Source organism: Neophocaena asiaeorientalis, unplaced genomic scaffold, assembly GCF_003031525.2.
Source record: "Neophocaena asiaeorientalis asiaeorientalis breed wild unplaced genomic scaffold, Neophocaena_asiaeorientalis_V1.1 scaffold781, whole genome shotgun sequence".
NCBI classification, from domain to species: domain Eukaryota; kingdom Metazoa; phylum Chordata; class Mammalia; order Artiodactyla; family Phocoenidae; genus Neophocaena; species Neophocaena asiaeorientalis.
This window is the reverse complement of record NW_020172994.1, coordinates 504,470-528,528: the sequence shown is the minus strand read 5'-3', so window position 1 is coordinate 528,528 and position 24,059 is coordinate 504,470. Positions and strand designations below refer to the sequence as shown.

The 24,059-nt window shown below is 36.4% G+C and overlaps 1 protein-coding gene across 8 annotated transcripts in view; it reads right to left on the bottom strand.

Moving 5' to 3' along the window:
- Positions 1 to 24,059, bottom strand: part of CREM (cAMP responsive element modulator) — a 65,902-nt gene that overhangs the window by 19,071 nt on the left and 22,772 nt on the right. For 2 of the 8 annotated variants that reach the window (XM_024742264.1, XM_024742265.1), the window contains exons 1-4: positions 17,408 to 17,485; positions 9,170 to 9,267; positions 8,888 to 9,030; positions 885 to 1,073 (exon numbers count right to left, since the gene is read on the bottom strand). In XM_024742264.1, coding sequence (XP_024598032.1) covers positions 885 to 1,073; positions 8,888 to 9,030; positions 9,170 to 9,267; positions 17,408 to 17,485 — 508 coding nt within the window. Of the gene's footprint in view, positions 1 to 884; positions 1,074 to 8,887; positions 9,031 to 9,169; positions 9,268 to 11,574; positions 11,722 to 17,407; positions 17,486 to 24,059 lie in introns of those variants that run through there. The other 6 variants (XM_024742263.1, XM_024742262.1, XM_024742267.1 and 3 more) reach the window with 4 other exon arrangements.

Genomic DNA, 24,059 nt, shown 5'->3' with positions numbered 1-24,059 from the left:
ATGTCACCACTTTGGCTCTTCATACACTTTTATTATAGTCCATATAATACCTAAGAGTAAAGCTCCCCAAATACCTAAGAGTAAAGCTAATTATCAAGAGATTCATCAATTATAATCTGCTTTTTTCTATACTTGCAAGACTTTCAAACTAAAAGAACTGATATTACTTCCTTTGAAATTAGTGCAAATAGACCAAGGGGAATAGAATTAAACTAAAACACAGGATTTTTGAAAGTTGTATTGAACACATTATAGTTATTTGAGCACAACTGAATGAAATTAAAATAATGTATAATTCAATTTTAACTGAAATCTCAGGTTACCCTAAAAACTTAGGGCTACATCCCAACTGCTTTATTTCACTACTCAGCTTTCATTAAGAGGTAGAACAGGTACCTCAGAATTCAAATATACTAAGAATGGTCTAAAGAAAGAACAAAGTCAGCATTTGTTTTGAAATGAGATGTCTAGAAAGCAGACTTGAGTATAACAACTGGGGAAAAATCCAAATTCAGTGCCTCAAGGACTGGATACTTAAATCTTCCTACTAAAAACATACTCAGTACATTTCTAACCCCCAAATGAAGAATATTTACTTAATTAAAAACTTCATTCATGTTTTCAACTCCTTTTTTCCATTATGCTACTCTGAATTTAACTTTTCTTTAGAGCCAATAAAATCTGCTAAAAATTGAAAACTGTATAATTTATTTAACTTATTGTTTAATATACTAAAATATTTCTTCTCCAAGCCTTTTTAAGTCCTCCCTCCCTCCCCTGAAAATCTACCTCCTGTATATTTCAGAAAACTATGAAATCACCACTAAATGGAGTGCTATAGTAACCCATGGGTATTCTAAAGGTATTAGATGAATGACATATACCTTGAACCACCACCTGGCTGCCTGGGACAAAGAACTGCTGTGTGCCATCTGCTGACTGTGTTGCGTACTGTACAATTGTAGCACCTGGCGGAGGAGCTCCTGAATTTGTCATTGTTAATGCCTGCAGTCCCTGAACACCATCAGATCCTGGGTTAGAAATCTGGATTGCTTCACCTTGGGCTATAGCAACTTAACAGAAAAAGAAAAGAAAAATTAGAGAATTTCAAGATTCATTTTTAATAATCCCATAAAGGAAGAATATACTCTGGATCTATTTATTACCAAAGCTTCTCATTCTCAAGTTATCCTTAATTCTCTATGCTGAATTGGTAAGGGGCTCCTCCTTCATGGGGCAACACTCTGAAAAAGCTCAAAGCACTTGAAAATATCTTATATTCAGAACTGTTTGAAATACACAGAACTCATGGAGTTGTCCTCCTCTCTGGCATCCATCCAACTAAATTATTTAAGAGGAAGAGTGGAGATCAGACAGGGAGAAAGTCCAGGTTTTGATTTTCCCCAGTCTTTCATATATTTTTAGTTATAGATAAACAACATTCTTCTAACATTTAAGAAATGGTCAGTTAAATTCCATTGAGCATTATGATTACAATGAATTTATAACTTGTTCAGGTAACTACTCGTCTAATTTATCATCAAAAGAAAGTAGCTTTTAATGAAATATATATATACAGTATATAGCTTTAAAACATATATTTATTAAAATACATTTCTATATATTTCTATACTTATTAAAACCTATATATATTTTTAGACTTGAGGTTTTAAAGCTCAAGTCTACAAAACTGTAACCTTTGCCATTTTGACTATGTCAGGAGAATCCTGAAATATAAAATGTTAAGTTGGAAAGAACCTTAAAAGGTAACTGTATTGAAAGACTTCGTGCTACATTTACCTCTACCAAGTGTCTTGAACTGTAGCTAATGGCAACAAATATGAGGTAGACTTCCTTTAAATACTGAGACTTGCCAGCCATGTTTAAAAATTAACTTATTAACAGAAAGTTTCAAAAGAATAATTGATCAAATGTTATGCTTTTAAATTTCACTCTAATGGACAAATAAGTACTATTTAAAATATCTGAGAGTCCTATATATTTTAACATAAAGATGACAACTCCATGATTTAATTTAAACACTAGAGGTTAAGTGGAACAAGGGCTATTCTTAAAAAAAAATCACATATAAACCAGCTAGTTAGACTTTACAATGAAGATAAAAATGACACATAATCAGAATAACGCAACACCTATAATTCAATGTAAATGTCTTACAGGAATGCTGTAGTAGTGTCTAAAATATAGTCTGAATATTTCTGAGTCATTCCCTAACTTTGTAACGGCATCTAAGCAAAGGTGACAATCTGATCGAATAAAACTATCAGAACTATTGGTAAGATTAACAACCACCACCACAACAAATCTTCAGTTCTAGGGCCAACACAGAAAGATGGATTAACATTTTAAAAAGATTTCAACACAGAGGCGCTGTCTGGTTTTAGTTTGTTGGCAGGCTGCTATACGATTGACAGAAACTAAAGAATCAGTTACCAAAATGTCAACAGCGCTGTGGTTGAGAAACTCTGAAGTAACCTCACTTTATTTGTCTGGCTCATCTAGAGCATTATATTCCGTACACATTTTAAAAACAAGATTTCACCATGACTCTCCAAAGATTTCAAGGTCTCAGGACTCACCCCTTAATAATAAAAGGGTGTGAAAGAAGTCTGAAAAAGAAGAGATATTGCTTCCTTGGATCTTCATGGCTGGACATGAATGAATTTCATATGTTATCATATATTTGAATGAATATTTTCAGTTGATAGTTTGTTGCCAAAGAAACAGTGCTTTAGAAAGAACAGGCATAGGCAGTGTAACCACAATGCTAAGAAGCACAAAGCCTAGCATACAGCAGGCACTCAATAAATGATGAATGAATGGCTATCATTTCAAGACAGAATATATAAAAATGACTTAAGCCATGTGTGAATCCATAAGAGTTAAATGAAGTATTGTTTCAAATTATAATTATAGAACTTAATTTTCCATATTGACAATTACCGAGCTTTTGAACTAGTAAAAAATCTGAGTAATTGCTTCAAAGGATAAGAACCATGAAATAGGTAGATAAAAATCCTTACTTTCTTCTTTTCATACTTCATTCTTATCATTTTTTTTTCATCGTTTCCCCATAGTTCCAACCAAACTTCTTTGCTTTCATACTGTGCAAAGCTGATATACCAAGAATCTGCTCCTCTTATCATTTTATTTTCTGGTCATCATATAATTAGGTGTGGAAAACAAAAGGCAAACACACACACAGAAGCTGGCTCTAGGGGGAAAATGTTTCTACTGATGAGTCTTGTCGTTTAGCCTAACTTTTTTTATACCAAAGGCACTCTTGATTTTGGCACTATCAAATGACAGTGGACCCTCCCATGTAAAAATGTAGCCTCTCAATTGACAATATTCCCAACGCGTGAAGATTTCCCAATGCTTCAGGATACAAGAAATAGGCTGTGTGTGTGTGTGTGTGTGTGTGTATGTATTATTTGAGGAGGAAACTTTTTAGGTTACGAAATATTCAAGGATAGCATAATTTTTTAAATAAATACACATCAATATAAATTAACTAGTAGAAAAAACTAAAATGAAATTAACTGAATGAGTTTAGTCATGTCTTGTTTTAGCTAATTATTATTTTTTTTAACTTATGGAACTTTTCTAGCGAACATAAAAGGTGAAAAAATTTTGTGTCATTTATTTTCCCTACCCACTCATTCCAAACCTTTTTCTGTGTCTGGAGTATTTTAAAACAAATCTCAGACATCATATCTGGCAAATCATTTTAAAGTAAAATCACTGGCCCATATCAAGGCCATTAGCAACCACTGAAAATAAAACACCTCTGCACTTCCTACTAATTTTACCTTGGGAACCTAGGTTTTATTAATGCTTTCTTGGACTGATGCATGCGACTGAGGCATAAAAGCTTACACATACGGCCACTTTGTTGTTTGTAATGAAGAGTCCACACAAGTCTATGAATAGGATTAGGATTGGGATTAGGATTCAAGCAGAAGTAAAAGTGGTTTATTATTTTAGAGTATATGCACATTTATTTTCCTCTTTTAAATAATCCTAATAACATTACAGTTTGATGAAATAATCTAAATTGAATTAAAACTGAACAAATAGATTATATAGTCAATTAAATTCTACTTCAATGTCCATTATTAACTGATTCAAGCCTGACAGTATGTTATCTGCTCATAGTAGTGATGGGTAGAAGTTGAGCTCTGTTGTCCTAGTTGCTCTGGGACGTCCCTAACTTTTTGTCCCGTAATGTCTCAGGTGAGCTGTACTCCATAATTAAGTAGGTCGCTCTATATGCACAGATTGAATGTTGAACACACTGACCTTACGTTAAAAAAGAGTTTGTCTAGAGAGAGTATAATTCGTTAATTAACTAAGTATTTTTCTACTAAGTTAGTTTTAGTGGTTACACAAATGTCTTCATACACATTCTTATATAGTTATGATATTTAGCCTCAAATCAGAATTAACCCAAGTATGGTCTCCCCATCCCCAACTTACCACATACAACGGTAACCAGGATGCTATCATATCAACTAGTCTAGGCAATAAATTCTTTAAAAATTCCTGGTATAAAAAACTGTGTTTAAAATAATCTGCTACTTCTACTACTCATTGCCACTGAGCACTTCTCTCCTAGAGCGATTAATATCACTGAAGCAAGGAAAATACTACTTATAGGATGAAAATTCAAGAGTTTTGATTAAAAATTTTTTAATTAAAAAATACTTTAAAGTCTTGTATAATCAATAAAGAAGGAAGAAGAGAAAAATAAGGGTGGAAAACTGAAAAAAATAAAAGTTCATGACCAAATGAGGAAGGAGCAGAATTTATTTAAATTAAGATTTTATCTGACCTCTTTTCATGTGATGCTAACATCTTTTTAACCCTAAACCTGTATATATGAGCTAATCCAAACACATAAACATGTAAATGTTTAATTACTTACGATTTAAAACCATCTTTATTCCACATTGCAATAAAAGGATTCATAAATAAAACTTCATCGAATGAACTTTAAAAAGGAACAGCAGACCTTATTCCAGTGAATTCTTAGATTGAAATTCAGAAAGTGAGCACAAAACAGAAGCTGTGAGTACCTGTGCCTTAAAGCCAAGAGGTGCCTTCCTCTTGAATAAAGACTAAAGAATAAATGCTAAAGAAGCATAAAGACTAAAACAGCCTCCTGCTATAACAAGAACAGCAACACCAAGGTTAAAGAGCCAGATTTACATCAAGTAGATACCGTCCTGAGTTTGCTTTGAAAGGTACCTTGGGAGCATGTAAGAAAAGTCACTCCTAAGAGCAGTAAATGCAACTGTATTTACTTTAGAATGTGCAAGCCTATCGCACAAATTCCTCTTACAAAGAAATGGAATCGGTGCTTATTCATTTGAGTCTCCTGAGAATTCTGAATTCTTCAAGCAATCCACAAAGTTCACAGATACCTTTCTTCATATGGTGGATTTAGGACTGACCCACTTACCTATAGTGTATAAGATGCCAGTAAAGATGAATTAATAGAGACTCACTCTAACAAGATTCCTAGTAAAATAAAGTAGGAGCAAGCAAAGAGACAGGGATATTTAGGAAAAAATAATTTGAAGTCTTAGGTGACAGTCCTTAATTGGTAAGGGAAGAAGTAGGGTAAAGTAGACGGGGGATTAAAAAAAAAACCCAAAAAGCCGTCATTAGAGAAAATTTAATGAATTAAGAAACTTCAAACATTTAAATTTCTTTACCTGCAACAGCACACATAGAAGAACCACAACTTCTACTGTTTGTGAATTCACTCCCGTTTAATGCATGTCTTGAATGTCATGCAGCAAGTAACATTCTTTGCTAATTCTAAGACTATCTGAACCACTATCGTTCAGAAATATTCTCTTGAGACAAAACAGGTTTTCTTTGACCAGAACGACTTAACTGGCATACAGCAAACCTATCACTAAGATCTGTACTTCCAGCAAAGTTTCTCAAGCCAAGGTCACTTTCTTGGTGTTACAATAATGAATCCCTGCCTATTTTATTTTCCCTACTCCAGGAAATAGCCTGTTCTAACTTTCACTTCTTATCTTTGTGATTAAAAAAAATAAGTTGAAATAATAAGGCCAACTTCCATCAAATATCTCACTTTCAACTACTAAAAATGTGACTACCTGTATATGAGAAAACCTGAATTTTTATTTTACTTCAACTTTGACTCACAAAGTTGAACACTCCTTTTACAGTTCTTTTGTTTTTAACTCCAACTAACTCATTATAGCAAATTAAAAATAAAAGATCTAAAACAATAATTTTTGAAAAAAAGAAACAAAGTAAAGTTTGGGAGAAAGTCATCCATGGATAAAAGTTGAAGAAAGATTTAAAGTTATTTTTACAATAAAAGGCTATAAAAGGGTCTCAAAAATAGGTACATGCAAATACACAGAAAAATCTCCAGAAATTCTAGTAAAATAAACTCTATTCTAAAAATCAAAGGATACCAGTAATTGTTTCTATTTCTAGATATTTAAGAATATTAATTTCTGTTAAGTTATTGCTAGTAAGAAATGGTTGATGAAAATGGATCTTATATGTATAAATATACATTGAAAGCAAATGTCTTCTAAAGAAAAGTTTAAATGTTAGTACGCACTTTTCAAATGAAAGAATTATCAACATAAACAAGTGTCACTAATCATCATTTTTAACATAGGCAATATCTGTTCTTTTGAACCAATAAAATGGCAGTTTTTAACCTGCGGACAGCACAGGTAGGACAACCACAACTTTTTATTAAAATAACTGCCAGGATCATACTGTATGGGTCCAAATTAAGAAAGCGAAGTAAGAAACTGTCCATGACTTCTGATGTGGCAAATAGAGAAATGCCTAACTTCTAAACATTCGATTTTCTAGTTCTCAACCAGAACTCCTGACTCCACTCCTGCACACCCACATACCCCACACCCAAGGTAGTGACACTTACATCGAGCCCCCAGCTGCAAGCACGTTCTAAGAGCACAAGAAATAAAGGCTTTGATGCTGGCTGGGGGGAACAGTTTAACGACTGGGAGTGAGACACTGCCACAGCTGGCTTACATTTCTGTTTCATGTCAAAAGTAGCATGCCTCTCTTCCCCAACAGGTAAAATCTGTTATCCTCTTTTGTCCTCACATTAACCTCCGAGTTTGGCAATCTAGTATCATTCACACTTCAAAGACTAAAAACCTGAGATTCGAAACTATTTCACTGTGATCCAGGTAGTAACTGGCAGGACCAGGTGCCACCTTCCCCACGTCATCTCCAGCTTCAACATCCTCTCCAAATTCTCAGCTAATAATGTAGGCAAATTCACCACAGCATCCTCGCCCATGTCACTTATAAAGAGATCAATTCCTAAGCAGCATCAGGATATGCCAGAGAAATGCCAGAGACGACAGACAGCATCTTAGGTCACCCTCCAAACTTTAAGATGTCTTAGCATTACTTCAGCAGTTATCTCCAACCTTTTCATGACACAAAACTGAAAATGATAATAGGTGTACAGTCCACTGCTCAAGGCCAGAGCTGACCAGCCAGGAGGTTCCAGCAGCTCCAAGCCCTGCCCGGCCATACCAGTTCTAAAACTCCCACCATCTACTCCCAGTGGGTCAGACAAAAAAGGCACAGAAATCAGTGAAGTAATAAAAGAGAAATGAAGATGAAAACCTCAAGGTCTAACTCTGACAGACTATGGGGAGTTTTCTTTTCCTAAGGTCAACTTTGGACATATTCATTCAGCGCCCTGTACAGGGTGTGGACAAATTATACGCCAGTTCTGTCAGGTATCAGCGTAGGAGCTACCCAAAGAACAGAAATCACCATGGCAGAATTTGTTTAATACTGCAAATCTACCACCATTAAAAGAAAAACTCTAAAAAACTAATGACTAAGGCTTCCCCATAGATTATAGCTTGCTTTAGCATCCAGGTCATAAGTTAAGACTTGAGATCTTTTGTAGGTATTGTTACTTTTTAAAGGGAAAACAGAAAATACACCTAAAATCTTAACACTGTACTTGGATCAACACAGTAATTAAAGTCACACATATTCCTGTACCTAACTAGCTTGTTTAAAAAAAAAAAGTTTGTTTCTGTCCTTTTTCTCTCTTTTCCTCCCAACTTTTCTTTCTAGCTCTCATTTTAAACTAAAGTATTTTTATATATAAAACATTCTTGATTTGGGAAAAGACTAGTGCTTTAACTGAAGCAAAAAGCACAGAATTAACAGCCCATTAAAATGCACAAGACTAAATGTGAATGTATCTGTTTATTTACAGCTTTCAGTACTTAAAATTTCAAATAAAGTGATCTGTCCAATTGCTTTAGTTTAAAAAAATAAATCATTTTTCCATTCTCTTCTAGAAAAAGCTGCAGCACAAATTAACACAGTAGAAGTAGTGAAAACAGAATTACATTTAAAACATAGCTTAGAAAACATATGCACCTCTTTTAGATTAGTAAGTATAAAATGTAATTGTTGGTGACAAAAGCCAACAAGAATGAAATACAGACACTTATATCTTATTATGTTCACATGTATCATAGAGACAAAAACAGTAAGTTTTAAACTTTTACTAGCTATGAATATACACATATAAATAAGAAAAACCCTCTCTTTATTTTTACCCCGAAGTTTTCTTCTATTTTCAGTAAAAATTTTTTTTACTTTTCAAAAGTATATGACAACTGTCAGTACAAATCTCTCACTTCTTTAACATGTACTTTTCACACTATGATACACAGTTTAGGTATCATGACGTATTTTTAAATGGGTCAGTTTAGTGTCAAAACCCGAGATGCTTCAAGGAAACTAGAGAGACTTAAAGTTAGCAGTACGTCATATGGAATTGCAGCATACATACTGTATTGCCCCGTGCTAGTCTGATATATGCTAGTCGGCACTGCCATAGCAGCGATATTAGGTGACGTTCCTTCTTCCTCGGATTTTTCTTCTTCAATCTTGGGAACACCAGGCACATCAGAGGAAAGTTCATTCAGTATTTTTCTAAAATATAATTTAACAATATAAATAATTAAGATACATGAATGAGATTTAAAACAGAACAGTTATAATGGGAGAATCTGATGTATAATTATTCTCTTTTTTTGGAAAAAGTATCATTACAGTAGGAAACTTAACTTACCTGTAAGAGGGTCTTCGTGAAAGGATTTCTCTGTGTTTATGAAAATCAATTACACTTTCTGATTCTGCAGACTCATCTGTCTCTGCAATTGTTGCTACCTATAACACAAGAGTTCCTGAAATGCATCATAAAATCCATGGTATCTCCTTCATTCACAACACGGTGCTTAAGGGTCTCTCTGTGTGCAGCACTAAGCCGGGCGCTGGGGACAGAACACACTGTGACGCAGTAACCACGCTCACAACCTGGCGCAGAGGAAGAGGAAGCGCAGACAACAACACTTAGCTGTAGAACCAGCCTGTGTGCAAAGGATGGCACAGATAACATATACTGCAGAAATGCAAATGAGTGTCAGGCAGCCTTCAGGAAAGCACTCAGTGTAAGATACACAAGACCTAAGATCCAACCCTGAAAATATCTCATAAATCCAGCAGGGGGTGAGCCAGCGAGTGACAGAGGCAGAAAATAATACCACTGCTGACTTATGCTGCTGGGTCTTCAAATTAGACATTAGATAGGTCCAAAGAAGAAAGAATATTTAAGCAGGTATAAACACGTGGGTAACAAGCCTGGTTAAAGTTACAAGAAGTAGGTGGGGTGGGCTTGATGGCAGTAGGTCTTGAAGGTCAAAATAAGGAATTTCTCCTTAAAAGAAAGATCAAATTTTTAAATACAATTTCATTTTTTCAAGTAATAGTATAATAACAAATAGTAAAGAAAGTCAGGAAACTAAAATAATGAATCTCTCTACAACATGACTGCTCTCAATATATTCAGCCATCTATCATAGGGGCTAGGATAGTTCTGAGTTTGCAAAACTCACTTTACTTAATATTACAATTATATGGGAATTTGATTTGGGCACAATCAAAAAAGCTTATTAAAATGCCAACAATGCAGGCAGGAACATATACTTCCCAAGGCACATGGATGTACATATTTGTTCACCTACATGTATGACCTTGCATCTCTGGTGATGAACACCCTACACATAAGCACACTCATCCATGAGGAGAACTTATTAGAGAAACTGCCGCTGCAAATCAGACAACCATATATCATCACCAAATATTTATCACTGTAAAGTGGGCTTCCACACATCTCTCGTACAATCATAACAACTCCCTTATGCAAGGTAAGCTATTATTTTAGAAAGTGAAAACTGAAGTTCATCATTCGACAGGTAGGAATTCTAACACAAGATCCACAGACACCTATCTCTACAAAGATAATCATATCATCCATTTAACAAAATCCAAAAGAGCCTACTGAATATGAGATATTTTCTTCCAGTACCAGCAAGGTTAAAACTAAGTAGAAATATTGATATCTGCACCCCAATAAAAGTCATAATACAATAAGGAGAGTGGAAAAACTTTCTTGCTTTATAATTAGGGTCAGAAAGAGTCAGAAAGTCCTGGAATCAAAGTTCATTGCAGGAAAAAAAAAAAAAAAGACAATACTGAGAATCACTCTTACATTTTTGAAAGACAGGAGAGACACCTGTGCTGAAAAGATAACCAAGCTTTTAACGCATGTGGATTTATTATTACTTCAAGTGTCATGTTGCAACTCTCACCCTTATTCCGCAACAAACTGGATTCAAAAATGCAGAAAAAGGTAAGACTGATTAAGTATAAGAAACTACATTTTCCTCAGAGATCTTTATGTCATCAATTAGGTTCAAATAATTTCAACATTTAAAGGACAAAAACAAACTGACCTTAAAAAGGAACAAACATAAATTCAGTAGAAGAGAAAAGTATGCTTTTAAAAATGCATACTTAATAATTTACATCTGTTGATGCAAAGAAATGTTTTAGCTTTGAGAAATGTTAAGAATTTATGACCAACTTTGATGACAATAAATAACAAAACACATCTCTGGATCGCAACCACAACACTAACCATGTCTAAAAAAACCAAGATTTAATCTGATGTATAAACCTAACACCAAGTAACAATAATATCATGTCACACATATTGAATTAACAATAAACCTAAATTTCTACACTCTAATGTGAGTACTGGTGAAAACAGCATCAGTAGTACAATATTTACATTACCATGTTTATCAGACATCTCCAAAGAATCCTCAAAATACTTTTAAGCATCTTTGGAGAGCATTGCTAAACAAATCTAAGTGTGAGCAGAGAGCAACAACTTAAAGGAGAATGACTCAATCTGTAAATTAAGAGCTGACAATAAAACAACTTGAGTCAAATCTATGTATCTAGCAGGGCACAATGCACTTCACACATAAAAAGGAAATTCGTCTAAATGTTAAATAACAAGATCTGAGCATCAAAGCTACACAAAGAAAATGAGGATAAATGAATTAGTAAAAGAAAAAAAAAAAAAAGCTCAAGAAAGTCCAAGACAAATCATCTGGGAAGGAAGCTAACCTGAACAGTCTGTAATTGTGGTGACTGAATAACCGATGGCTGTGGTGTCTGAAATACTCCCTGGACATGTACAGTTTGGCCTGAAGGTAACTGTACTAGAGTTACAGCTGGGGAGCCTCTTCCGGTGCCTGACCCAGCTACAGAAACCTGCAAAAATGATCATCATTGAGGATTAAGGCTGGACCTTTTCTTGGTTCTTTATGTTTTCCTTAAAGAAATACCATTCACTATTATGACTGGCCTATTTTTCCTGCTTCTAAGAAATGACAAGCAAGCTGGGGTATGTACCATTAGGAGATGGTTACTGTCCTGGAACAGTCATTCTCTGATGTGACAGATATTAAAGAACCCATGCTCCTCACTGTCGGTTCCCATGCTTTGGTGGCTAAGAACGTTCCAAGCACAAAGTTCTAAAGCAGTTAAACTACCTCACTGCGACCTCACAACTGCTAACAGTGAAGCCTTCTTTAGGCCAAAGTATAAACTACCCTCCTTAACTTCTTAAGAGAAATCAGAGACAGAACTTAAAGATGGTAAATTATTTTTTAATAAATGAAGCTTCTGACATATGATGTTATAGTATTACTCCAGAGACAAGCTAATGCCTTGTCTCTATACTGATGAAAACTGCGGTTACTTTTATGCCCCAACAGTCACAAAAAGGGCACAGGCCAAAGAAATTCCAGGACCTCTCATGCCCCTCGCACCTCCGAACCAGAGAAAGCTCATGACTTGGAGCCTATGTGGCCCTGGCACACTTCTTTCCCCCCAACTCGAGCATCCAGAGGGGCCAGAACCATCACTTGGCTTGCACAGACAGGAGAGAACAGCCGTTTACCAGCTACCTTGGGTGCTTTGGACAAAGATCCCTACCAGTAAAAGACAATAAAACCTTCACTTCTCTGGACTCAAAACCTGCCAAGTTTCTAATTAGTACACAACTGTCCTAGAGGCCAGTGTAATCTTACAAACTTTGCCTCATTTTACTAAGTTTCACTATTCATTATGACTTAACTCAGAACACCGAAAACTTTGGACATGAAAGAAGCTACTAGTTTCTATCATGAGTGGTGGCAGACCACAGAATCTAAAACAAATTTTGAAGAAAGCTTCCGTTGGACCTCACTTTAAGGAAAACCAATCATTTCCAATCTACTTACTCTAATACTTTAAAAAGAATTATTAAAAACTAGGTTTATAACAAATAATTAGATTTATTTAAAACATCATTCTCTTGGAAGGCAAACTTCTTCGGCAATCCAAAAGTAAAAACTCTTCTATCCATGCAAGAGAACCTACGCGGAGAGCATTGAACTAGGTGCCCTAGGGTGGAAAGCAGAATTGCTAAAACCAACACCTAAGAAACAACAGCACACAAACAGTACAGAACTAATTGCTCCATTGTCCAGGTCATGAAAACCACAGGAGCACAGAACCGAAAGACCAGTATGGGCCTGAACAACAAGTGGAGGCCTTGTGTAGAAGTTGCCGATTGAGCTGGGCCTTGCTGTGGCCTGGGTAATAGCTGGACAGAAAAGCGAGAAACCGGGCCGGAGACACCCAACATGTAGCCCACGGGGCAAATTCAGCCCACCTGCTCCTGGAGTTTTATTGCCTACTTTAGATTTCAGGGGAAAGAAAAAGGGCATTCCATAATGGAGCCAGCAGATTTAACAACCAGAAGTTTAAAAACCACTAGATTTACTCTACAAATGTTCCCTGCATGAATTATAAAAAAGGATCCATCTCTTTGTGAACCAACTGCCAAAAGGTACTCCTTTGCCAAATGACCAATTCTCAAACTTTTTAGTCTCAGGACACCTTTCCACTCTTAAAAATTACTGATGACCTCAAATAACTTTTGTTTATGTGATTTATATCCAGCAGGATGCTGTAAACACACAAGCAGCTCCTGGGAAGGGAGAATGCTATGGGTAACTTTTGCAGATTTCTGTAATTTCAATACTCCTACTATGGCAGATTTCAAGCTACCAATGGGTAACACTGAACACAAAGCTGGAAAAAGATGTACACAATCGGCTCTCACAAGCCAGCTCAGCCCACTGTTGGTTGTATGTACTGATATTTACCACATTAGAAATTAAAACTGAGAAATGTTTAAAATACTTAGTAACTCACTTAAAAATAACAATAATGCCATTACATGCTAACATAAATAACATTTTATGAAGACTACTTTCCAAGACAAAATAATTAATGACAAGAGTGTCAATGTTTTACATTTTTACAAATTCTTTTAATGTCTGGTTTAACTTAAAACAGCTGGATTTTCATACCTATTTCTGCACTGAATCTGTTGCAATATGTTATTTTAATCGGTATGTGAATAAAATATGCCTCTTACACATGTATGAATAGAAAAGGAGTATTTCAATGGCTTTTTCAGAGAAATGTGGGTATTCTTCTTTGATACTACACCAAAATTCAGCAAGTGGTTGTTTCTTAAAGGTTAGTGGCCATGTGGAATCTGAAAACTTAGTTACGTTAAAATCCATTCATCTACCTTACACTTATACATTGATCTATCTTATACTCTTTAGCCAGGCATGATTTTGTAACGTTATGTGGTAGTTATATGGAAAATACTGGCTCACTGAGTTAAGTAGATCTCCCAAATGCTGACACATTTCATGATACACTATCAGAAAATCACATTCATTAAAATCAACATCAACTTCATCAGAAAACTATAAATACTGGGAAGCTATCAAGCTCAAAATGGCAGATGGAGATTTTCCAAAATTCAAAACTGCTGCTTAAAAGCCTGAGTTGCATCATTGGCAATAAATACTGTTAATTGTTTTCCTTGACGTGACAAGCTTACTTCATTTTTTTTTGAATTTCTTAATTTCATTTTATTTATTTTTTTATACAGCAGGTTCTTATTCGTTATCCATTCTATACACATCAGTGTATACATGTCATTCCCAATCGCCCAATTCATCACACCACCCCCCTCCCGCCTCACCCCCTGCCACTTTCCCCCCTCGGTGTCCATACGTTTGTTCTCTACACCTGTGTCTCTATTTCTGCCCTGCAAACCGGTTTATCTGTACCATTTTTCTAGGTTCCACATACATGCGTTAATATACGATATTTGTTTTTCTCTTTCTGACTTACTTCACTCTGTATGACAGTCTTTAGATTAATCCACTCATTTTCTTTTGAGAAAATGTTTTTCAAATACTCAAGTCTGAACAGTCATAGTTTGGCTATTTGCCATTATTTCAAGAAAAATGATGTTCTGTTTGGGGGGGTGGGGGAATGCAGCTAGTTCTTCTTGCCTCTCATTCAATAACTCAAGTGTTTTTTTCTCAAGATCACCATTGGTCTTCAGTACGCAGCAGAAATGCTTTCAGTGAATGTCCCACTTCCACAGCACAGAATATTAAAACAACATGTACTCGAGGGCCAAGATTTAATACAATTGGTAATGTCTGCTGATTTACTGGGGACAGTCTTAAGTGAAACTGACATTTTTTTTTAAAAACTGCAAGTTAATGTAGTGAAGACCACAATGACAGTTCGGCACCACTGCCACTGACTTGATCGTGCTAAGGTGCCAACAGTTTTACCCCCCAAACTGTTTTTGCACCATCAGGGCAAATGCCAATACAGAGAAAAAAAGAAAATAAATCTTAGTATTACCGTGAAAATAGGTTTGTCATCCCAAACTTCCAGGCATGATTGTGTAACACCATGTGGGAGTTATTTGGAAAATACTGGGTCCTTGGAATCTCCTCCAGGCCTCCCTGAAAACTACTGCTCTATCCCCACGCAGCCCCTAGGTAAGCCCTGCTCACAGCTCAGAGCGCAGAGCGCTGAAGCAGGCGGCAATTTCAGCTCCACCACAGCAGCACAGCCAAAACCACCGTATATAGTAACCCTGATAAGAGCATTCGTATCGCAGAGGTTGAGCAAAACAGAATATACGTTATACCCAAGAGTATTACTAGTATTCCTGCAGACTGGACCTGTGGCTTGAGATGGCAGACAGTGTCACATTCACTTTCATGGGGAAATGACCAGCTTCAAAGAAATTAGATATTTTGAAGAACTGAAGAACAACTCAAGAAAGATTCATGGGGTTTTGATAAGTATAAATCATGCTTTAAGTTGCTCTAATTGTCTTTCGGGTGTAATTTTCAGGACTTCAAATTATTAAACAACGCTCTATCAAAAAGGCTTAGTGAGAAGAAAACCTGCTGTAGAAAGGGAGCTGTACCCACTAGTAGAAAACTGTATTCCTAGAATTCTGGAGATGAGTTATACAAATCTGTAACTACAGTGAAAACTCTTACGTCTGAACTCTGGGTAGTACAAAAAGCTCATGAGACAACTCTTTAGTTAAACTGTTGAAATAGAGGCTGAGAAGCAGCACAAGTGACATACCCTAGAGTCACAATTCCAATGTATCCTTAAAAAACAACAACAACACTCTTAGATCTAGAGAACCTGTCAGGCATTCTACATTCTTACTGGTTTTGCCAAAACTGATCTGTGACTAGCATTAAGCTTGTAACTAACTGTACTGGTAGAGTTAACAGGATAAACATCATCATTCATAGGAAAAAAATTCATGTGGTTCCCTACCTTTAACATCTTATCATTATTATTATTCTATTGGTCACATGGGCCACAAGTAAATACAGGGCGCCCTTGAAGTAGGATGTGGTCCACAGATGGCACAGAAGGAACTCAGGCAATGATTCAAGAACATGCATGGTGGCCCCAAAGCCAAAAATGGGTAAATAAAGAAGCATCTTTTTGTTTTTGTGCAAGGTGGCAGATTCAGTTTTAGGCAGGCTAGGGTGAAAGCAATGGGAGGAAACCAGTTGCAAATGTTTAGTGGGCAAGGAGAATTATGGGACTGATGCTTGGGTTAGAGCTCAGGAAATAAAGATGTGAGATACACTGACAAAAAGCAACCTGTAAAGACTACTATACTTTATTCACAATGTGCAAATAGAATTCTACAGAAGCTCTGGAAAGAGAAGGAAATTAAGTCTCTCCTAAAGGACACTACTGATAGAGACATAAATTTTAGTTCACTTGAACTAAAATATGCATACTTCACGTAGAAACAGGTCTTTCTTATAAACATCATATACTCATTCCAAAATTTTTTTTTTTTTTTTCCTGGGTACGCGGGCCTCTCACTGCTGCGGCCTCTCCCGCTGCGGAGCACAGGCCCCGGACGCGCAGGCCCAGCGGCCATGGCTCACGGGCCCAGCCACTCCGCGGCATGTGGGATCCTCCCGGACCGGAGCACAAACCCGCGTCCCCCGCATCGGCAGGCGGACTCTCAACCACTGCGCCACCAGGGAAGCCCCCCCAAAACTTTTTAAGAAGTAAATCTCACCGAAACAAGTCATACTTATGAATTAACTCATTCTTTTGTTCACTTAACAAATGTTTATTGGAAGCCTGCCTTGTGGACCAGTCTACACAGCAGGGATATAGCAGTGAACACGAAAAGTCTGCTCTCCTCAATCAGGAGACAGAAAACAGATGAAGAGACAAAAACATAATTTGGGGTGGTGCTAAATTCTCAAAAGAAAAACAAAGAAGGGTAACTGATGAGGTGGCGGGAGGGTGGAAGGAAGCTACTTAAGGTATACCTACTGTATAAAGAAAAGTGGGAAAGGAAGCCATGGGAAGATCTATATTCATCACATTCCAACAACCAAGCAGGCAACTGCTCAAAAAACAAGCACATAAAATGGATGTATTTTATATTTCATAATTTTTATACCTCTTTTTATGAGGCTCTAAAAGTGTGTATAATGAACTCATAGTAGACATAGTTTACCTTTTCTTCCTGATCCCCTGAAGAATAATCCTCTTCTACAGGATGCCTGAAACATAGACTGTGCTGATGCCACCACATCTACCGAAAACCCCACTATAGACAATAGTTAATCTGAAGAAATAAATTAAGATGATGCAATTGACAGCCTTACTTGGCTTTGCAATTTAAAAAACTCTAATAATGACACATAACTGGGAAAACCTCACAATGTTGTAACACAGCATTTGATTAGCACCTAGTGGACTTGCTCCAATCTGTAGCTAGGTTCCCTTATGATGGGGTTTATGATGTCACAGAGCCACTGAGCCTGCATTTAAGACAGTTAATAAAGGATGAAAAAATGTGAATTCAAGGTATAGCAGACTTTGCTATCAACTCTGCTGCCTGAAAAGTCAGATCTATATATTACCTATTTTAATTCCAAGGACTACAATGAAAACCCAATTAACACTCTATGTGAGAAGCTGGAAAACTATACTGATTTCTGTGTATTAAGACAGGATTCTCAACAGTCTGCTTCTTCTACGGAAAAAAGAAGTGTTTAAAGAATATTTCAAATATTTTAAGGCTGAAAACAGGAAAATAATATTTTAAATGTGAACACTTTAATAAAGACACAAAACACTCCATTTAAAAAAAAAAGTTGTATTTACTTGTGCTAAGTGAAGACAAACACAAAAGGAAAAATGTAGAATTGGTATCATTTTAGTGTCTTTAGTGTTTTTCTTTCCCATATTGAGGTTCTTCTTTTTTTTTTTTTAAACAGTGCAGCTAACAAATTGCCAAAATCAATGGAGTTAAATTTTACCTTGTGAATATCAACTGAAAACACTGATAACAGAGTTGGCCACGTAAGACTGATATTTTTATATTTACTATGTTAAAATTGTTAGAACTATAATATGATCCTTGAATCCTGTGTGTGTAAGGCATGAAGAAATACTATCTGAAATCTATAATCTGAATTTAAAAAGGGAGAAGTGGATTCTGTTTCTGGTACTGTAATTATAAATGGCCAAATATTATGTCTCTTTAAAAAAATTCCCCTCTTGAAAGCAAAGCAAATGTCGGAATCAAGTCATTCTTAATTATATAGTCTGATAATACTTCCAATAAGCAGTAGTGATCACTGTGATGACAAAATTAGGGGTTCTTATGCTTTGAAAAACAATGTCCTAGTGAAATTTTTCCCTAGCTAATCCTTATAATTTCCTATTTATAGTACTTGGAGCGTCATTTTATATTCTAACCAATACTAGATGTTTTACTTGTATTTATAAAGACTATGAACACGTACATGACCTTTATAGAAGTCAAAAATCCTTTAGCTCTAGTTGTTTAAAAATCAATCTTATATCTTGGTTTCAGTAAGACTGAAACTAAAATTGATCATAATTTTCTAGCCAATTGCATTACAAAGTAGTAAATGTACATAGTGAAGTAAGTTGCAGTGAGATCCTGAGCCAAAAATGGCATTTACCCAGCAGATGTCTTACAAGGGCAAACACTGGACTCTTAACAATGATACACATCATTTCTAGTAATGAATAGGAAATGCACGTGCCAAAAGCCAGAAGCTACAGAATGAATGCATAAAACCACTTATTGTCCAAACTACATATTAATCTATTTCTGACCAAAATCAACTCAGGAATGTCTATGCAGAAAACTGCAATTCACTTGAATTATTCTACCTTAATTCTTCTACCAATCACTTGGTATAAGTCCTAAAGAGTACTGACTAAGCAAAAGCAACCTTAAAAAATAGTAACAATAAACAAAATGTGGTATATACATGCAAAGGACGAAGGAATTCCTATCACATACTGTATAGCTGAACCTTCAGGACATTATGCTAAGTGAAATAAGCCAGTCACAAAAAGACAAATATTGATAATTCCACCTATCTGAGGGTTCTAAAAGTAGTCAAATCATAGAAACAGAAAGTAGAATCACGGTTACCAGGGGCTGAGGGGAGGAGTAAAAAGGGAGTTGCTATTTAATGGGTACAGGGTTTTAGATTTGCAAGATGAATAAGTTCTAGCAATCTGTTTCACAACGATGTGAAATGCCTAACACTACTGAACTGTACACCTGAACATAAGACTGCAGATTTTATGTATTTTTTTTCCACACATAAAAAATAGCAATAACTATTGCCCCACATTTGGTGGATATGATAATTAACTGACTTATTGCCAGGAAGATACTCAATAAATTGATTTTACCAAAGGCAATGAGCCTGACTTCCCCATCAGTTTATAAGACATAATTCTAAAGCTCTGGGCATTCCCGTACTCTTGGCCCCAGAATTACTGCTCAAGACACAGACTAGCTATTGGTGCCAGGATTTATATGGACCAGTTACTAATACATCAAAATGGATAAAATTTAACTTTTCTATGCTCTTCATATATCCGAGGTCAGAAGCTGAGTTGCGATCTAAATATGATACTATCTTATCTGCCACTAAATAATGAAGGAGTAACAGTATACAGTATATATGTATACATACAATGGTTACTGCATAGTACTGTGCATATATATATAGTATTATATATACAGTAGCTAGATGTAGCATATATTTATGATTACTCTTTGCTAACTATGCATTTTCCCAGGTAATGCTATCTGAAATGGTCTGGTTCAACACTGAGTACCTATGTATTACAAGTAATAGAAATGCATAATGAAATCTAAAGCCAGGTGCCTGGGTTCTGCCTTTTATTAACTGTGTGACCTATGACAAGTTATTCACCCTCTCTGTACCTTAGTTTCCTCAAGTGCAAAAGAGAATGAAAAAAAACAGTACCTTTCTACAGAGCTGTTGTGAGAGCTGAACTATATGTGTAAAGCATGGAACAGCGTCTGGCACATACTGAATATTCAATAAACGCTCACCCTTGTTATTTTTATTATTGTTACATTTCATTTAAATAATTTGGTCAAGAATGTAGAGCTTAATTTACATGTATTGATATTAATCCTTTGATTTGGAAAGATTAAAATATTTTTTAAAATATTCCTCAAAATTAAGGTGGAGAAAGAAGAATCAAGGATTTGCATGAAAGTAGAAGTCAAAATCTGAATCAGTGACAAAATATGGCCAGACCAAATTGCATCCTTAAGCTTTTTCAGTTTTAGTCCAAAGATCAGAGTTTATAAATAGAAAAGTCTAAGAATTTAGCTCCTAAAAAAACAGTATAATGAAACTTGGTCTCACCATGAAATCAAAAATCTAGTAATAAATTTTAGATTTTCAGAGCCAAAATGTTGCGAAGGAATACTTGCAACGTTTTAAAATTTCTAAAATAAATCCAAAGTACAAAAATTTAGTAGAAATAAAATGTGGTAGAAATAAAATATACCAATTTAAATATATTCATGACATTATATCAGAACCTTGCTTATAAAACAACTACATATCAGCTTTTCTTCTCTATACCCACTGGAGGCCTATTTAAGCACAAATAGATTTATATTACTTTAGAATGAATTTTTGATACAATATATTCTTATAAATGTATTTAATTTTGGCTGTGTTGGGTCTTCGTTGCTGCGCGTGGGCTTTCTCTAGTTGTGGTGAGCGGGGGCTACTCTTTGTTGCAGTGTGCGGGCAACTCATCGCGGTGGCTTTTCTTATTGTGAGGCACAGGCTCTAGGCGCGAGGGCTTCAGTAGTTGTGGCTTGCGGGCTCTAGAGCACAGGCTCAGTAGCTGTGGCGCACGGGCTTAGTTGTTCCACGGCATGTGGGATCTTCCCGGACCAGGACTCGAACCCATGTCCCCTGCATTGGCAGACGGATTCTTAACCACTGTGCCACCAGGGAAGTCCTGATACGATATATATGTATTTTTTTTTTGCGGTACGCGGGCCTCTCACTGTTGTGGCCTCTCCCGTTGCGGAGCACAGGCTCCGGACGCGCAGGCTCAACGGCCATGGCTCACGGGCCCAGCTGCTCCACGGCATGTGGGATCTTCCCAGACCGGGGCACGAACCCGCGTCCCCTACATCGGCAGGCGGACTCTCAACCAATGCGCCACCAGAGAAGCCCCTGATACGATATATTTTTAAACTAGCATAAGCCACTTCATCTCAAAACCTGGCCACTACTATTCTAACCATATGAGGTTACTATAATGAATAAAGCAAACGTTTATTGCACGTGGACTTTGTGTCAAGCACGGTATTTGGGCTTCACATAAGTCATCGCATTTAATGGTCAACCAATGAAATTAGTATTTTAATTATTTTAGGTAAAGAATCAAAGAATTCAGTCTAATAAGTGTTTACTTAAAACTATGCATAAAAATTAAGAAAATAATTTTGTGCGGGCCTAGCTGCTCCACGGCATGTGGGATCTTCCTGGACCGGGGCACAAACCCATGTCCCCTGCATCAGCAGGCGGACTCTCAACCACTGCGCCACCAGGGAAGCCCCCCATTATTTTTTAAAAGGTATTTAAAAAGAGGTCTATTGCTGTATAAACATACCTACTGAAAGGCAAATGTCTTTCCTGAACTATTTCTGCTTGCACCATTGTCATCTAATATTGTCTCTACTTAGTATTTTCAACTCCATAACCAGGCTTTTCTCTTCTATGCCTTTTTGGAGAATGACATGTTATAACTCTGATAGGGCTCAGAAAACTCACATTTCTGAAGATCACTATTAAGATGTTGTCCTCACTATCAATGAAGTGAAAATTTCCCAAAGCCTCTGTGTTTTCCAAATGTAATTCCTTTAATGGTTTGGGGTTTACAAAGGTTGCAGTAGCAAAAAATTGAAATAAGGCAAAGTAAATAATCTCTGGATTTTATTCAAAGAAGGAATTATAAAAATTAATGCTCCATTTTTAAAATCTCAATGTCTAGTCTATTATTTATTTATTTATTTATTTACTTATTTTGCGGTACGCGGGCCTCTCACTGCTGTGGCCTCTCCCGTTGCAGAGCACAGGCTCCGGACGCGCAGGCACAGCGGCCACGGCTCACGGGCCCAGCCGCTCCGCGGCATGTGGGATCCTCCCAGACCGGGGCACAAACCCACGTCCCCTGCATCGGCAGGCGGACTCCCAACCACTGCGCCACCAGGGAAGCCCTTGTTTTTTTTATTGTGGTAAAAAATACATAATATAAAATTTACCATCTTAACCATTTTTAAGTGTACCGTTCAGTAGTAAGTATATTCACACTGTTGTGAAACAGATCTCCAGAACATTTTCATCCTGCAAATCTGAAACTATACCCCTTAAACAACAGCTCCCTTGTATCTCCTCCCCCCAACCTACTCTTTAACTAGAAAAAAGTCAGAGAAAAAGATAAAGAGAATAACTGTTTATTCTCAGTTATTTTGCCATTACCACTAGTGACAAACTACCTGTTACTAAAACTAAGAAGGAAGACTTGAACATCAAACAAAAAGTACCCAAATCTCATAGAAAATCATTACAAATGACAGAAAATCTCTAACAGTCTCTCAAACACCAAAACAGATTTGTATGCATTTTTTTTCTGATTATAAGGTGTATAAAAACAAAACCTTTTTCTGAAATTTGACTTTGACTGCTTTATACCTACTGAAATTACCTTTGAAACACCGATTTTCATTCAAAGAAAAGTATCATTTAACACACTGGGATGAAAACACAGAGTATATTCTAAAGCCAAAAGCCAACCTTTAAAGAAATCTGTTAGCTATTATACACAAAGTTATCAAAATATGAGTATAGATTATATAACAAATTCTTATTCAAAGTGAATAAAATGGTGACTAATATTAACAGTTCACAAATTATTTTTACTTATATCCCTTTAACCTTGAATTACCTTCAAGAATGAGTTACATTTCAAAGCAGTATATTTTCTTGAATTAGTTGACTAAGCAACAACAAAGATTTAACATTTACTGAAAAAAATTCACTGTTCTATTTTTTTCCTCCTAACTTTTGTTAATTTTTAGAACTAATTCTAAGTGAATACAAATGTTATGTTCAAAAAATTTAAATTAGGGCAATTAAAAATAACCAGGGGAAGGAATACATAAAATTAAGAAGCAATAAAGTCAACAATAAAATGAAAATTTTTATTTCAAAATCTTAAGAGGAACTTTTTCTCTTTCAGTAAGAGCCCCTCAAGTCAGGGAATCAGCATATTGAGGTTTAAAAAACAAGATTCAATTAAACACTGAGCTTGGACTTCCCTGGTGGCATAGTGGTTAAGAATCTGCCTGCCAATGCGGGGGACACGGGTTCAATCCCTTGTCTGGGGAGATCCCACATGCCGTGGAGCAACTAAGCCTGTGTGCCACAACTGCTAGGCCTGTGCTCTAGAGCCCACGAGCCGCAGCTACTGAGGCCGCGTGCCGCAACTACTGAAGCCCATGCGCCTAGAGCCCGCGCTCCACAACAGAAGCCACCACAGTGAGAAGCCCGAGCACCGCAACGAAGAGTAGCCCCCACACACCACAACTAGAGAAAGCCCGCGCGCAGCAATGAAGGTCCAGTGCAGCCAAAAAAGAACCAAGACAAAACCCTGAGCTTGAACTAGATGTACTCAGCCGACAGCAAGTATACCAAATCAACCTAACACGATACAGACCAACTGTAATATACAAGTATGATGTTGCTGACCAATGATCAATAGCAAATGTT